This window comes from Trichoderma virens (genome assembly GCF_000170995.1).
Source record: "Trichoderma virens Gv29-8 chromosome Unknown TRIVIscaffold_59, whole genome shotgun sequence".
Taxonomy (NCBI): Eukaryota; Fungi; Ascomycota; class Sordariomycetes; order Hypocreales; family Hypocreaceae; genus Trichoderma; species Trichoderma virens.
The window spans coordinates 26618-41867 of record NW_014013690.1 but is presented as its reverse complement, the minus strand read 5'-3'; the positions used below and the strand labels follow the sequence as shown (position 1 = coordinate 41867).

The following is a 15250-nucleotide window of genomic DNA, read 5'->3' as shown; positions in this document are numbered from 1 at the left end:
CGCCGCACCTAGAGGAGTCATCAAGGGGACCACGATGTTAGATCATGTATCAGGGAATCAATTGGTCACGCAAACAAGTATCAGTTACTTTCCTTAAACATAGTATCCGCTGCTCAACCTCTTTAATGTACATTTTTTGGGATATTAGCCAAATTTATATATTGCTTACCCTCCACGGTCTTCAAAAATGAAATAAACAACCACGTGCATCTAAGTCCTTCACTCTCATGAGTAACACTTACAAAATGCTACTGCCCTTTATCTACAGTCTTGCTGTTGCCACTCTAGCACTGGCATCGTCTATAGAACCAATGGGTATTGGCACTTCTATCAATTCTACGAACTTCGTTCAGTCATTCACGATCGATGATTTTCACACTAATCCCATGGCCGGCATGCATCCGTACAAGATCATCACTGCGTCCGATCTCAATTTAACCGAATTACTAAGTTAGCTGGCTGGAATCAACGACGCTAAGGACCATACTTTCTACGTAAGTGACCGGCGCAGCTTTGTTACTTTCGAGGAGCCTATCACTGGACATTGCTCTCTTCATCCTCACGAATCATACCCCTACCATACAAAGAAGGCTTTTCTCTTCGGGGGTGAATATTGAGTGGGTAGACTCTCCGGCCAATAGAGACGGCGGCTAGAATCAGTGTGGCTGCTCGACTACTAATAGAGGATCATACCTACGCTACACGTAAGAACCAAATTATAGAATTGTAGTCTAGTACAAAACATCTGATATAGAGAACTTGGTGGCCCACAGGCGTATTCTTCGCAGTTGCTGCGCTCGAAGCTACAATATCTGGCAACATCCATGGTCATCAGGACCATCAAGCTTGCCACAGATTTTCAGGAAGATTGGCAAACAAGCTATTATACATGTGTATTGCTGCAACCAGTCCAGCCGCTCAGATAGAATCAAGATTCTTTCATTGCTTTCGCCTTCAGAGATATCATACAATTGGTAAAGCTTTTACTAACCAACAGTATCCAGCGAATAGTTACATCATCATCAGTCACGGGGCAGAACATCGTGCTAATACTAGTGTAGATGGAGGTGTCAGGGCGTGACTAATTATGAACTTACTTCAACGCTATATCCGTAAATGCTTTCAGCAGTTGTATTGGTTATGCATTGAATAGATCCCCCTTTGCAAGAGGCATGTGCGTGCTGTCTGTTCCTGTAAAGATTCCAGCAAAATACTGCTCTTATGAAGCTCTGGAGTACACATAAATGGATACTGTTGCGGTTGTAATAATATCCATTAACCATTAATTATGCGAATTACATAGCGTCCGTATATTATCAATCTTCCAAGTTCATGGAAGGTACCCAGGAGTTCGATAAATACCGCCTCTGATCCAGAGAATATCATCAATTACATGTAATAACCAAAGGCGGAGGCTACCTAAAGAAAACATCTTCAAGAAAGCAAGACACCAATGATGAGCGTAAATTTCGAAGGCACACTGTAATTGTGGGGATAGAGTGATGCGGCTGAGATGCATTTACAGGGTTCAGCTCACCATATCCATATATTCCGTAGCTGTAACTCGCTTCCCTTCCATAAACCCGCGTTATGTTGAAGTTGGGCTTTCTTTAGTTTCCACAACCCACTCGACTCCCTACTCCACTTCGGCGCGGAACAAAAAACCAGGTTGGATTTTCCGACTGGAGCTATGGGCTACGGAATCCTTCGTGAAGTTTCGGCCGACAGATACTTACATAAAGTCTAGGCAAACGCGGAGCATGCGTTAAGATCTTCCAAATCTGCCGTACTATACTGCGAATCAGTAAATACCTAGGTAGCACGAGAAGAGGCTATAACAGACACTCAACACTACATATCAGGATACTAAGGGATCCCGTGTGTAAAAGAACTACTTAATAGGCACCACGCAGCTAACCTATTGGGAGGCTAGTGATAAACCCACGCATCATCTCATAATATACATTGTTGACGGCACCCTCGTCCCTCGCCTCCTGACACTATAGATGAATCTTGAGGAAAGGAGCCATAGTTCGGGCATGAGCTGATTCAGCGGGAAGCATATGCTGATTTAGAGAGCTCCTACTAGCACTACATGATTCTTTCCGCCCCTCAATATTTTCGAGAGTATTTAAAAAGTTCTTTGTCATGGACGGTGAGCCGCTGTTTAATTATATATGTCATACTATGATCATGCTACCTGTGAGCCATGGCGGTGGCATTTGTAAGCCAGGGTTTCGTTGGTGCGGAGTCACTTAAACGATTTGCTTGGAATTAATATATTTAGCAGTAACAAAATGTCTATCGTGCTTCTATCCCGCCGGAAATTCTTGGCACGATTTGTCTCTTCACTCGGACATGACCATGACGCAACTCACTGAGGTATGTGGAATCTGGGGCCATCTCGCCATCCCGGATCATAGGAGGATGGTTATTGATTATTCCGTTGGACAACAGGTTTTCAGCAAGCAGAAACGGTTTCGAAGTAAACTTTCTATGCTCTGGTGTGCTTGGGCGCCCGTAAGAGCCGGCCAGTTCCGCAGCGGTTTCCATAAGAGACGAAGCTATCGGCCCGGGTATTTCTTCGTATGTACTTGACCACAGGAGTAATGGACACCAGAGCGGTGCTAGTGATATGGTTAAAGACATAGGTTAAACTATTCGAGGGATGTCTGCCGCGCACGTGGCTGACCTGTAGTTGAAGCAAGCTGCGGTACCGTAGGAATCGCAGCAGTGGTTGTTGCGAGCAGCGAACGATAAGCGTAGAATCGGCCCTGTAAGAGGTATTAGATTAAGCTAGGTAACCCACGATCAATCTTCCAGTGGCAGCCAAGAGCCCAAATTCAGGTTGGAGTAAAGGAGAGCAATAGCCTCCTATTTCACACTGTATAGCCATCGTGCCAGAGCCCGTCGCACCTCCTGCAACAAGAACAAACTCCTTTGTCTCCTTATCCGAGTTGTAGGGACGTGGCAGAAGTAGCTGCAGCCTGTGCTTGGAAAAGTGCCATGCCAGCAGTAGCAATCCGAAGTCCCATCGAGCTGGCCTGCGCTAGGGTTAAGCTATTAGGAACATGGTAGCTAAGGCCTTCAGTTGCTAGAGAATACTCAATAAAAGCACTGGCTATTTTTTCTGAGGGGTTGAGCCCAAAAGTCACAGCGAGGAGACGGTCACCCGCCTTGAAACGAGCCACTCCACCGCCGACTGAAACGACTGGTACATGGTTTGTTATAATTTCCTTAGCTTTAGTTGTATTGGTATATTTTGACGTTATAAAATGCCTAAATAAGTAACTAGAAACTGGATGTTAAGTTTTGAAACAATAGAAATGTCCGATAGAGGCTATTTTGACCTTGTTCTGCCTAGGTATAATTACAACATACCATGTGCTTCAAACAATGCTTAAATACACATCTTCAATACCCTCACCCTCTAATGCGCCGCCAATTCCATTCTCCAACCTTTCAAAAAAGCATTCCCCATGCAATTTCCAACCTGTGCTTATATTTCCCTCTTTGTCCCGTGCATTCCTCAATAAAAAGGTTTCTCTCCCCCCGTTAAATACGCAAACCCTATCCCCGACACTTACATTTCTTGGCACCCATCCTATCCTCCCATCTCCTAAGCCACAAAATACCTTCCATCTTGTGTGCTCTTGAGAAATTGTACACAGATAGTCCTCCCAGTTATTATTGGATATGGGATGGCCCATGATTAATCGTCCCGTGATATCTCGCATGAATGCTAAGAGGTCTAATTCCTCTGACTGCTCGCGTGCTGTATTCATTCCCGGTTCTGAGCCTGAGGAAACCCAAGGGATGATGGGCACGTTGCTATAGGGATTCCAATTACATGACATAACGAGAAGGAAGGTAGTATAGTGATCTGAAGAAAGGATCTCTCCGAAATCGAGCTCTGTCTTTGTACCTTGAAACAGGTGTGGCCATTTCGAAACCATCAGGACCCTGAAACAACTCCTGAGCCAGTTTCTCTCAACTTCAATAACCGCCTCGTAAATGTCTGCTGATTGAAGTGGAAGATCTAATCCAGCTTTTTCATAGCATGCGGAGCGAGAATCAGCAATGCTTTTAACTCCAGAATGAAGAAGCAGGCCTTTGATCATGAGAGACGATTCAGATTCATCGAGATACGCTTCGGCCTCCTGGAAGAGGAAGGAAGTTGTCGGTCTCCCCCTTTTCATGAAGAAACTCGGTTTCGGGCCCTGGAAATCCGCAACCGTGGGAACCCATGAAGGGTCATCAGATCCTCGATCCACCCCGGCAGTATTTACCCACGACAGGGCTTTGACAGACTTATTGTGCATCAAATCAACCACAACGAAGTTCCTGAATACTTCTAGATCTGAGCACTGATAATTTGGGAGAGGAATCCAGTACTCTTCAACCCATGGGAGATTCAGGATGGCGAATAACTTGTCCCGGGGAAGAGAGGATTGGAAAGATTGCGCGTGGAACAAGATATCGAAGAAGGACCGTCCGGGCTGAGAGGCGGTTTTCGTGTGGCGGAGCGTCTCGATTAAATGGATGTTTGACTCGTTCTCGGTAGGGAGATGGACAGAGCGTCTAACCTCAGGGGAACATGTGGCAAGGAAGCCGGCGGTCAAGAGATTGGTTACCATGCACATTGAGTCCCATGGTATGGTCCTGTTGCCGCAAAAGACGTGGGCAGACGAGGCGTTAACCACTTCTTGGATGACCCATAGACGCTTGAAATACGAACGGCGGAAGAGGGCGCCTATATGCTGCCACGCGTTGGGTGGTAGGGCGGGGTTATTAACGATTTTTTTGATGGACTCGTTCATATTTCCGTCGTGCCAGAGTGCATTCATAAATACAACTGTCTTCTCCATAGCTTCGAATGCTAAGCTGTCCTCTTCTCGTTCTTCTCTTAGCTACACAAGAACTTGCTTTGCGCGAGAGTAGATGTAATTTATCATTCCCACCTGGCTGGCTTGCTCAACGGGATCTTTTTGATTAATGCAAAGAGCATCTACCCATAGGACGCGTTGGATAAAAGGACTTCTCAATCTTCTCAGAGCAGCATCCAGATTTCGTCCCACAGGCATTATCTCTCCGCAGCAAATAATATCCGTTGGGTTTGAAGGGTCTCCCCAGACATAGGAGAGGGCTTCGAACTTGGGCTTACGACGGAGATCATGTTGTTGGAGATGACATCGAATAATCTCTCCTCCCAAGCCCGGCTCCAGTATAAGAAGCCATAATGTTGGAGCTTTGAATTTCTGAAGGCCTGCTACCTCAATCAGGAATTCAGGCAGTCCATGTTCTTTTGCGATTTGCTGTGAAAGATCCTGTGGAACCCTTTGCTGTGCATCAATGGAAGGGTGCTGGAACGTGTGGCAGACTCCAGGGATGTTATAAAGTTCCTGTCGGTCTTCCAAAGTCTCTTCAAGTTTGGAGTATATCGTAGAAGACATCTCTTCAAAAGTTTTCGGTATTTATCTAGATCATCGATCCAATAATCTCTCACATAAATGTGTGACAAACAGAGCCTTAGTCTCGAGACCTCAGCCGAGGGTCAGCCTAAGCATAGCCTCAATCAGCTGCTAGAAGCAAGGACCTCGTTTCAATCTAACCACATATGGTTAAATTTAGGGTACTTCACATAAATATGTATGTTGCAAAATCAGATTCCACTTGTGAACACTCGTTGCTATTGTGGCAGCTGTCAAGTCCTATCCCGGCCTGCTTCTCGAGAGAATGAAATCCTTCGGGTGCTTCTCGTGCGTACAGCTTATATTTACCTAGGTACGGAGGTTTCGAAATCAGACCAGACCTTCCGAGCTGCTCTTGATGGGAAATCACCCTAAGCACATCACGGAGTGGATAAGGAAGCATTTGTTCCCTTATATTGAGGCAGGCAAACAGCCAGACATTCGACCAGCGCGGGCAAACGACACACTCGATGACCCGGAGAAGTGGAGCGCCAGCTATTTGGAGTCTGGTAACAACAATGTGCATCTGCTACAGGCCGTGGTCAGAAACTTGCCGGCCTTTGCACGCGGTACTTTGCCCCATCTCCAAGTTATGATGAAGAACGGCATCCGCGTATGAAGTCGCTTGAGGTCGGCGCTGGAACCGGCGGTACCACTCCCGCCGTGCTCTCTGCTCCCAATGACCACTGCATATCATACACAAACACCGATGTCTCGGCCGGCTTTTTCTGAGCCTGACAAGGAGAAATTCAGCCAAAATAAGCGAAAGTTGATGTTCAAGATGCTGGACACTGAAAAAGACACTGCAGATCAGAAGTTATCGGATGCGTCCTTCGACACGGTCGTTGCATCGAACCGCTTACACACGACACGGAGTCTACTAAGATGCCGTTCGCTATTGTCGTCGCCTGCTTCGGCCCGGCGGGAACCTGGTGCTGCTTGAGATTACGCGAGACTATTTTCCCATACATTTCATCATGAAAACTCCCTCAGGACGGTTCCTCGGCGCGGATGATGGACGAGTCTGGGCACTTACAATAACAAAGGACGCATGGGACAGCTTGCTGAAAACATGCGTGGTTTCAGAAGTTGATGTAAGCCCAATGCCTTCTTTTGGTTCTATTATCATGCCTCAAGCTACTACTGACGAAGTCCCTCAGGCGATTCGTGAGCCGATTTCTGCAGCCTCTACTTTGGGACTCGGTCCGGTTGTAGTGATCAGCAACTCGGAGCTTGCTTCCAGATCGCATGGACTCCATGTTTCTTTTGGGGCTGTCCTCTGTCGTGATCTTGAGAGCGTTGAGATTTACAGGGGTGCGACTGTGCTATGCCTCCGCGAGTTGGACTGTCCGGCCTCCAGGACCATGACGGAGGCGAGATTCAAAGTCCTTGGTAATGCCAGGTTGTTTGGGTCACGCTAGCGGCAAACTTGGGCGGGCAACTTTTGGCCAGCAAAGCTGTTGGGTAGGGACGTACGCTTCTGGCTGAATTTAGCGCTCCGAGACTTCAGTTCCTGGACATTGGCGTGATCTTGTCAGTGGAGCCCTCAATACTCGGAACGCTCCTCCTCCGGCTCGTCTGCCTGAAAAACCTTCATTTGGACGAAATGATACAGGCTTAGGAGCCTCAGCTAGCAATGCGAAGGTGGTATTCTATGTCCCTGGAGTCCTGCCAAACCATTAATCGTCGATGCAGTGCGAGGACACAACAATTAACTCGGCTGATAACCCTTGAGTCTGCAGACACTGGTGTGGAGACTCTAAGCCGCAATGGGGAGCTTAAATTGCTGGACTACGACATCGGCCAGGGGAACAAGGAGGATTTGAGCATGCGGGTTACGGCATCATCCCGTGATGCGGTCGTCTACCCTCCTTCAACAGCAAACTCATTTCCACAAGGTGTCCATATTTGGATTGGTCGCGATACAGCATCCGGCGACAAGCTAATTGGTCTTTCTGCTACCAACAGCCCCTCATTCACTGTTGACAAACATCAAATCTTGCATCGCCGGTGCAGTTCGACAACAATTGACGCGGATTCTGGCGCCACTCAGCTCCACAGCATTAAGGATCTTTGGCTGCTAGGTAAGTATTGAAACTACTACGTATATCTGTAAAATTTGCAGACTTTATCAATAACCACTTGGTAGCAAGCGCATCGTCTAAAACCTATAATAGAGGTATTCTACGGAGTAGTATAAACTAGTTCCCCAGATTATGACTCTGACAAATCCATTGAATTAGATCATCGTAAGGGGACCAATTTAAATCGGGGGTACTTGTACGGAGTACATGGCGCTCCTCATTCCCCAACTACCCCGCAAGATTTTTTGCCCGGCAATTCGGCAGTGGTATTACTTTATCCCCGGCCCTATTTCGGAGACCTGTGTAAACTTGCTGTGCGCGATCCCTGAGTTGGCCCTGCAATCGGACAAGCTCAGCTACAAATCATCCACTAATAAGATCTCTCCTTCTGCATATATCCTAGTGGCTAAAGCAACAAACGCAGATATTTTACTAAACAGCTACCTTGTAAGCTGGGGTATACTAGCAGGCTAGAGTACTGTTGACCTGTAAATGCTGTAGCTGTAAGGAAATTATAGCACTTGGAGTAGAGCGCGGAAGCTCGGCTGTAACCACTTGCAAAAGTTATGTATCTGGGCATACCCTGCTTTCTGGCTTGGATATATTATTTCGGCGTGTTTACCAACAGCATCGGTCCGATTACCATCGATACTATCGAAATGAAGATGTGTAAATCGCGGTTGGACTTCTGGACTCCTTGTCGTAGAAGCTGACAGCTAGGATAGTATGATTCGCAAGGCTGTTCGGCTTGTAACCATACCTTCGATGGAACTACCCCATTGGTTCAGGGGTATATATTCAGCTGATATCTCGCATGTGAGGACAAGCTTTCGGTAGCATCGGTGCCAAGTCTCTTCCTCTTGGCAGAATTTCTTGGTGGTCGGGTCTAAGCCATGTTGTCAAATTCAATCATCGCCGTTGGCGTTCTCCTGACGGGCGTTGCCTCTGGCCAAGTGACCTCCCCGCCAAAGTATCCTTCGCCATGGATCAACGCGGACTTCAACTGGGAGGACCCTTCTCCCGTTCCGACCAACGGTCGAACTTGGGCACAAGCCTATGATAAGGCTGTCCAGTTTGTCAGTCAACTCACTCTTCTGGAGAAGGTGAACCTCACTACTGGTGTAGGATGGGAGGGCGGAAAGTGTGTGGGAAATACAGGATCAATTCCTCGACTTGGATTTCCAGGTCTCTGCAATCAAGACTCGCCCCTTGGAGTTCGTGATAGTAAGATTAACCACCCCCCCCCCTTTAGCCTTCATGAAAACAATACTAAGATTGCTTCTTTTAGCGGACGAAAACTCCGCCTTCCCAGCTGGAGTCAATGTGGCGGCAACCTGGAGCCGGAACCTGATGTATGCCCGAGGTGCGGCTATGGGAGCTGAGCATCGGGGGAAAGGCGTGGATACGCAATTGGGACCTGTGGCAGGACCTATTGGCCGTACGCCTGAGGGTGGTCGAAATTGGGAAGGTTTCAGCCCTGACCCAGTGCTCACTGGAGTTGGCATGGCTCAGACGGTTCAGGGAATTCAAGACTCTGGTGTAATTGCCTGTGCAAAGCATTTCATTGGGAATGAGCAGGAGCATTATCGTCAAGGTGGCGCTTCCCAGAAAACGAACGGACAGAACAACAAGCAAGCAGAATCCTCCAACATCGATGACGTTACGCTACATGAGCTATATCTCTGGTCAGAAAAATCCCCATGAAAACCGATGGGTAGTTAGTTGCTGACGATTTATCTTGCCAGGCCCTTTGCGGATGCGGTTCGGGCTGGAGTAGGGTCCATCATGTGCTCATACAACCAGGTCAATAACAGCTACGCATGTCAAAACAGCTATATGCTGAATTACATTCTCAAAGAGGAACTGAATTTCCAGGGTTTTGGTAAGCTGTGCCAATGCTTTCTGATCGATACAAAAGCTTACACATCTTAGTCATGAGCGATTGGTGGGCACAGCAGTCTGGTGTTGCCAGTGCCCTGGCTGGTCTTGATATGACCATGGCCGGAGATCAGGGTCTCGCGTCTGGCAACACTTACTGGGGAAGCAACCTTACCGCCGCTGTTATTAACGGAACTATTCCCCAATGGAGACTCGACGACATGGTTGTGCGAATCATGACTTCTTATTACAAGATTGGTCGCGATGTTACCAAAGTCCCAGTCAACTTTGACTCTTGGAGTTTGGAGACCACTGGGCCACAGTACGCGCAGGACCCGAATAACAGACTTACGACCATCAACCAGCACGTCAATGTGCAAGCCAATCACAAGAAACTCATTCGGCAGATTGGTGCCGCCTCAACGGTTCTTCTCAAGAATACTAAGAAGGCGCTCCCCTTGAAGAAACCCAAGAGCATTGCCGTCATTGGAAACGATGCCCATGATAACCCAGCCGGTCCCAATGCATGCAGTGACCGAGGCTGCTCTAACGTCAAGAACGGCTATCCCATCTGGACCCTCGCCATGGGTTGGGGAAGTGGCACTGCCAACTTCCCGTATTTGATTAGTCCCGTTACTGCTCTTGCTGCTCAGGCCCAGAAGGACCGGACCGGCTTCAGAAACGTGAGCGACAACTTTGATACAAAAGCCATCATAAAGGCAGCTTCAGGTGCTGATGCTGCTATCGTCTTTGTCAACGCTGATAGCGGCGAAGGCTACATCACTGTCGACGGCAATCAGGGTGATCGAAACAACCTCACCGCCTGGGGTAACGGCGACGCAGTGGTCTCACTGGTTGCACAGCATAACCCAAATACCATCGTTGTCATGCACACTGTAGGACCCATCATTGTGGAAGCCTACAAGAACAACCCTAATGTTACTGCCATTCTCTGGGCTGGTCTCCCTGGCCAAGAGTCAGGTAACTCCATCACCGATGTTCTCTATGGCAAGGTCAACCCCCAGGCCAAGTCTGTCTTTACCTGGGGCAAGGATCGTAGTGACTGGGGCACTGATGTCGTCTACACAACCGCCGAAGATCCCTTACAGATCCCGTATACCGAGGGAACCTTCATTGACTATCGTCATTTTGATGCCGCTGGTATTGAACCAAGCTATGAGTTTGGCTTTGGCCTCAGCTACACCACATTTACCTATTCTGATCTTCGGGTTGTCAAACATAAGGTCCGCAAGTATACCCCCAACAAGGGCAAGACCTCATCTGCACCCACGCATGGAACTATCAACAAGAATCCTGCAGCAAACGAGTTCCCTAAGAACATTGATCCAATTCACCTCTACGTCTACCCATACCTTGAGGGTCCCGTTCCTGAGGGGCAGCCGGAAGACGTCCCTGCAGGATCTCAGGATGGGTCGCCCCAGAAAGTCGCCCCGGCTGGTGGCGCTCCTGGTGGAAACCCTGGCTTGTACGATGTTCTCTATACTGTCACGGCCCAAATCGAAAACACTGGAAAAGTGACGGGTACCGAAATTCCGCAGCTAGTGAGTATTTTGCAAGCCATTAATGATATTTGTGCATATAAGATTGCTAACTCCTTGTCCTAGTATGTGAGCCTGGGTGGCCCAAGTGATCCTGTCCGTGTTCTGCGAGGATTTGATGATATTGAGATCCTTCCTGGCCGATCTGCCACCGTCACCTTCCAGTTGACAAGACGTGATCTGAGTAACTGGGACCCGTCAAGCCAGAACTGGGTTATCTCTGATTATGCCAAGACTGTCTATGTAGGAAGCTCTTCAAGGACTTTACCCTTGAGCCAGGTTCTTCCTTAGTAATCGTAAGGCGTTGGAGATACAAAGGAGTAGTAAATTGTACAGTCGTAGAAGGGAGGCCAGAAGTGCTTGGGTGAGGCCAGAACCTAATACAACGACAGCAGTCTTTAATAGAAACATTCATATATCTCCCTGGAGGCAATTGTCTAAACTACCTTGAAGAGTATAAATATTGAGGACCATTCCCAATTGTAGTCATGAAAAAAGAGTTATTCCTAACTGTATCTGTCAATTTCAGGTCAATACCTCTAGTGAGAATGATACGTTGACAGGTATACTAGGGGGGCTTTGAAATCAGCTAACTCCCCACGAAAGCTCTACGTAGCACAGGGGGTACGCCAAGTTGGAAAATCGTCGATAATTAAAAAAAAATACATTATAGCGCTAGTAAATTATAAAAGAAAATAAGTCTCTCTATTAAGTGTAAAACTTTAGTATATACACAGAGTTTCTAATTAATTACCTAGTATAAAATATAAAATCAAATATAGCTTACTTAAACTGATATAAAAAAAACCTAAAATTAAAATTATAATTATATAACTATATAATAAAGCTAAATTTAAATTTAAATTTATTTTTATTAAAAATTAAATAAGATATTAAAGTATAAAAATACAAGGTATATAGGGTAGGCTGTAAAGCCTACCCTCAAAAAGTGGAATACATTAGTTTCTTAGCTTCTGCTTAGTTAGATTAAGTACCTTTTTTTTCCCCAGTTATCGACGATTTTCCTAGTCAGCGTACCCCCCGTGCTATGTAGAGCTAGCACGGGCAGTTAGTCGATTTTAAGACCCCCCTATTAGTAGTGCGACTGCTTGTAAACATGTGTTTCCTGAGGGTGAGCCGAGTCCAATTTTCTTGTGATATTCCAAAAATCCATGACAATTCTCCACGGCCAGATTAAACCTGAAGCCAAGTCAAATCATCATCTGCATCTCCAGAGCAGGAATTTCAACTAAAGACATTATATACCTTTGGTCCGTTGGTAGACCAAACCGACGCACCCTTAATACTACCGGAGACGCGCCCCCAGATTCAGGTCGATGATCAAGGAGGGCAGGAGACAGCTGGCTAACAAGGTGGCGGACATTCCCGCACCTTTCCGTCTTCGGCCGCCCTTTGCCACATCTCACAATCCCGTGCCCTAACCGACGCATAAAACAATCACCCACCGTTATCCGCTCACATGAGCTATTGCAGACTGCAGGGGGAATGCGTGATATCGCAAGATGGACCAGTTTATGCCGCCTGGTGCCGCGGCGGCTGCTATCAAAATCCCCAGGAGGGCGTATCAGGCTTGTGTCCGTTGCCGCCAGCGCAAGGCTCGATGCTTGATTCCAGACCCACCGCCCGGAGCCGATCCTGTGTGCATGAGGTGCAAACGGGAGCGAAAAGAGTGCGTTTTCACAGCCGAGCGGTCCCGGAAGCAGTCGTCACGCCATGCTGGTCAAGCAGCGGATGAAGAGAGCCGGGCGTCTGATGTGTACGCAACATCACGCGATGGGACGACTGGTGGCAGCACGTCACAATGGGATCAACCATCACAGACTCTCCTGGGTCATGATGGCTCCAGCAGCCAATTGTCGGGCCCAACAGCGACGGGTAGAAGTATAGCTCCACAGCAGAATGAGTCTCCCTTGAGCGACTTAACGGACCGTGTTACTCGAACAGTGGTATCTAATCAGTCCGAAGCTCTAAATCTCTTATTTGAAGCGGCTGAAGTTTACCACGCCGGCAACTCTGCGGCTCGGACTAACGAAAATGATGTTGGGTCTTTGAATGCTAGTGCAGAGAGCAATTCTGTACAAACACCTGGACGTAACTCTGCGTGGCACTCCAAAGGCTGGGAATGGGCATATCCTGCCGAAAATGTTGTCCAACCTTCACCCGAGGTGATTGAGACATTTGCCAGGTTAAAGTTTGTCAAAAAAAGATGGCTGACTGCTCAGGAGGCGGTAACGTTTGTCAATCTGTACGTCTATGCCATGACACCGCCAAGAAAGATCTGTTTTAATCTCTCCATCTAGCTTCTTCAGGAACATGTGTCCTATTACACCTGTCATTGGTGACTGGTATGGGGACCCTGCCAACTATCGCAATTTGGTTGATGCGGAGCCTGTCCTATGCACTGCAATCCTCACTCTATCAAGCCGTTATCACTTATTGCATGGTGACGGCTGGCTATCTCGCAGCTATTTCTTACATAATCGACTTTGGCGATATTGTCAGTCGCTCCTACAGCGCGTAATATGGGGACAGGAGAAAGGCATTGTGAGTTCGGCACGAAGTCTTGGGACCGTGGAAGGGTTCCTCCTAATGGCTGAGTGGCATGCCCGTTCGCTTCATTTACCTCCGGATATTGAAGCATGGGATTCAGAGGATGATACTGAGAAGGTCCGATCGGATGTCTTGGTATGGCATTAGCATAATCTATACTTTTCATGCTACTAATATTGTTCTCACAGGTCTCTCATTCAATCTGCAGCCAGTGTTGGCCACGAACTGGGGCTGTTTGACGACGAGGGAGACAATGACAGCAGCTCTGGATCAAGTATAGTTCGCGAATTTAACAAGCAAAGACGACAGAGGTTGAGAATAGTATTATACTTGTACATGAATCAATTGGCCTTCAGAATCGGCTTTTCCACGCTCATCCCTCATACGTTAGTTAGTTTATCGCAGAATGCGCTCAAACAATCACCGACCTCCCAGCTTGGCGACTATTGGATTGAGTCTATGTCTTTGTGGGTAGATCTTAGTCGGCTGACACGGACGTCTCATGATCTACTCTTTGCGTCAAAAGCACTAACGCGAGAGCTCGTGCAAAGCGGGAGGTACCGTCGAATTCTGGATCATTTTAAGCCATTACTGGAAAATTGGTGGGCGAAATACACAGCAGCCACAGGTATGGCCATTCTCTTGCTGGATTTTTATAACATGTATTTTACTTACCTCTTTACAGCAGCTGGACCATTTCGGGAATTTCTAGCTATTGACTTTCTTTACACTAAGATATATCTCTATTCTCTAGCTTTGCAAGCAGCGGCGGAACGCAAAATGAGATAGCAAGCAAATGAAGTGCCCAACAGTGTGATGTCATCAATCTTTGACTTCCACTATGAGGACTACAATTTTATACAAGGTGTAATTGTCGCGGCGAAAGATGTTCTCCGAATCATTCTTGGGTTTGCTGAGATTGGGCGGCTGAGATATCTACCTGTTCGTACATACGTGAGAGTGATCTCGTCGTGCATTTTCTTGCTCAAGGTAAGTAAAATATCTATTTTTGGTATCATTCTAGAAGTTTAACATTCACAGGCGCTCGCACTTGGGGTTCCTACGGATGAACTCAATGCATCTCTTGGTCTCATTGATCAGAGTGCACGAGTGCTCCGTCTTCACATCGTTGATGATTTGCATCTTGCTGGAATTTTTGCATCTCTGTTGGAGACCTATACGCAAGGCTTCAGAGAAAGGTTCGTCAGTATCCTGGGCGTTTCACGGCCGACCAACAGTCATGTCCTGGACACAGAGGGATTCCCAGGCAGCGAACACGCGGCAAATGAGATGCCAGCAATCGATCTCACCGGTGGGGATTATGGGATCAATCAAGACTGGCTAGCTCATCCGTTCGATGCATCGATTGCGCCATTCGGAGCGGGCTTGACGCAAACATTCGGTGTATTTGATGATGAGCTCAATTTCATATGGAATGAAAATTTGTAAAGCCTGGAACACAATCCAAGGTATTGGTCATGGCTGCTGAGTTTTCTGCCTCAAATGATAATCATTTAAGTTAGGAAGCTTGTGAATTCGGAGAATGCGTATGGTGAGATATATATATCACTGCTTTCATCCTACAACTTAAAAATGATACTGTAGACAATCCCGAGGTTCTCTTAGATGCAGGTGAGTTAAGAGACGGAAGAAAGATGCAGTTTATCGATACAATGTAAAATCAACT

At 47.2% G+C, this 15250-nt stretch overlaps 5 protein-coding genes across 5 annotated transcripts; 3 read left to right on the top strand and 2 right to left on the bottom strand.

The window, feature by feature from the left end:
* Positions 1–2494: 2494 nt before the first annotated feature.
* On the bottom strand, positions 2495–4868 carry TRIVIDRAFT_222674 (uncharacterized protein; the record flags this gene model as incomplete). The annotated part of the gene is made up of 4 exons (XM_014100583.1): positions 2495–2627; positions 2693–2774; positions 2917–3049; positions 3636–4868. 4 exons carry the CDS (start codon positions 4866–4868, stop codon positions 2495–2497), a joined length of 1581 nt encoding a protein of 526 aa, XP_013956058.1.
* Positions 4869–4916: 48 nt separating this feature from the next.
* On the bottom strand, positions 4917–5198 carry TRIVIDRAFT_131859 (uncharacterized protein; the record flags this gene model as incomplete). The annotated part of the gene is made up of 1 exon (XM_014100582.1): positions 4917–5198. A coding segment is annotated over one exon (282 nt), but the record flags the coding sequence as incomplete, so codon positions are not given.
* A 631-nt stretch (positions 5199–5829) lies between these two features.
* TRIVIDRAFT_70887 (uncharacterized protein) lies at positions 5830–7676 on the top strand (the record flags this gene model as incomplete). Its single annotated transcript, XM_014100581.1, has 4 exons — positions 5830–5980; positions 6465–6863; positions 7214–7555; positions 7597–7676. 4 exons carry the CDS (start codon positions 5830–5832, stop codon positions 7674–7676), a joined length of 972 nt encoding a protein of 323 aa, XP_013956056.1.
* A 772-nt stretch (positions 7677–8448) lies between these two features.
* On the top strand, positions 8449–11283 carry TRIVIDRAFT_151663 (glycoside hydrolase family 3 protein; the record flags this gene model as incomplete). Its single annotated transcript, XM_014100580.1, has 5 exons — positions 8449–8779; positions 8844–9240; positions 9301–9437; positions 9488–10995; positions 11059–11283. The coding sequence occupies 5 exons, from the start codon at positions 8449–8451 to the stop codon at positions 11281–11283; spliced, it is 2598 nt and encodes an 865-aa protein (XP_013956055.1).
* Positions 11284–12515: 1232 nt separating this feature from the next.
* TRIVIDRAFT_191874 (uncharacterized protein) lies at positions 12516–15012 on the top strand (the record flags this gene model as incomplete). The annotated part of the gene is made up of 7 exons (XM_014100579.1): positions 12516–12728; positions 12912–13258; positions 13314–13610; positions 13678–13698; positions 13752–14191; positions 14429–14553; positions 14605–15012. The coding sequence occupies 7 exons, from the start codon at positions 12516–12518 to the stop codon at positions 15010–15012; spliced, it is 1851 nt and encodes a 616-aa protein (XP_013956054.1).
* Between the last annotated feature and the right edge of the window lie 238 nt (positions 15013–15250).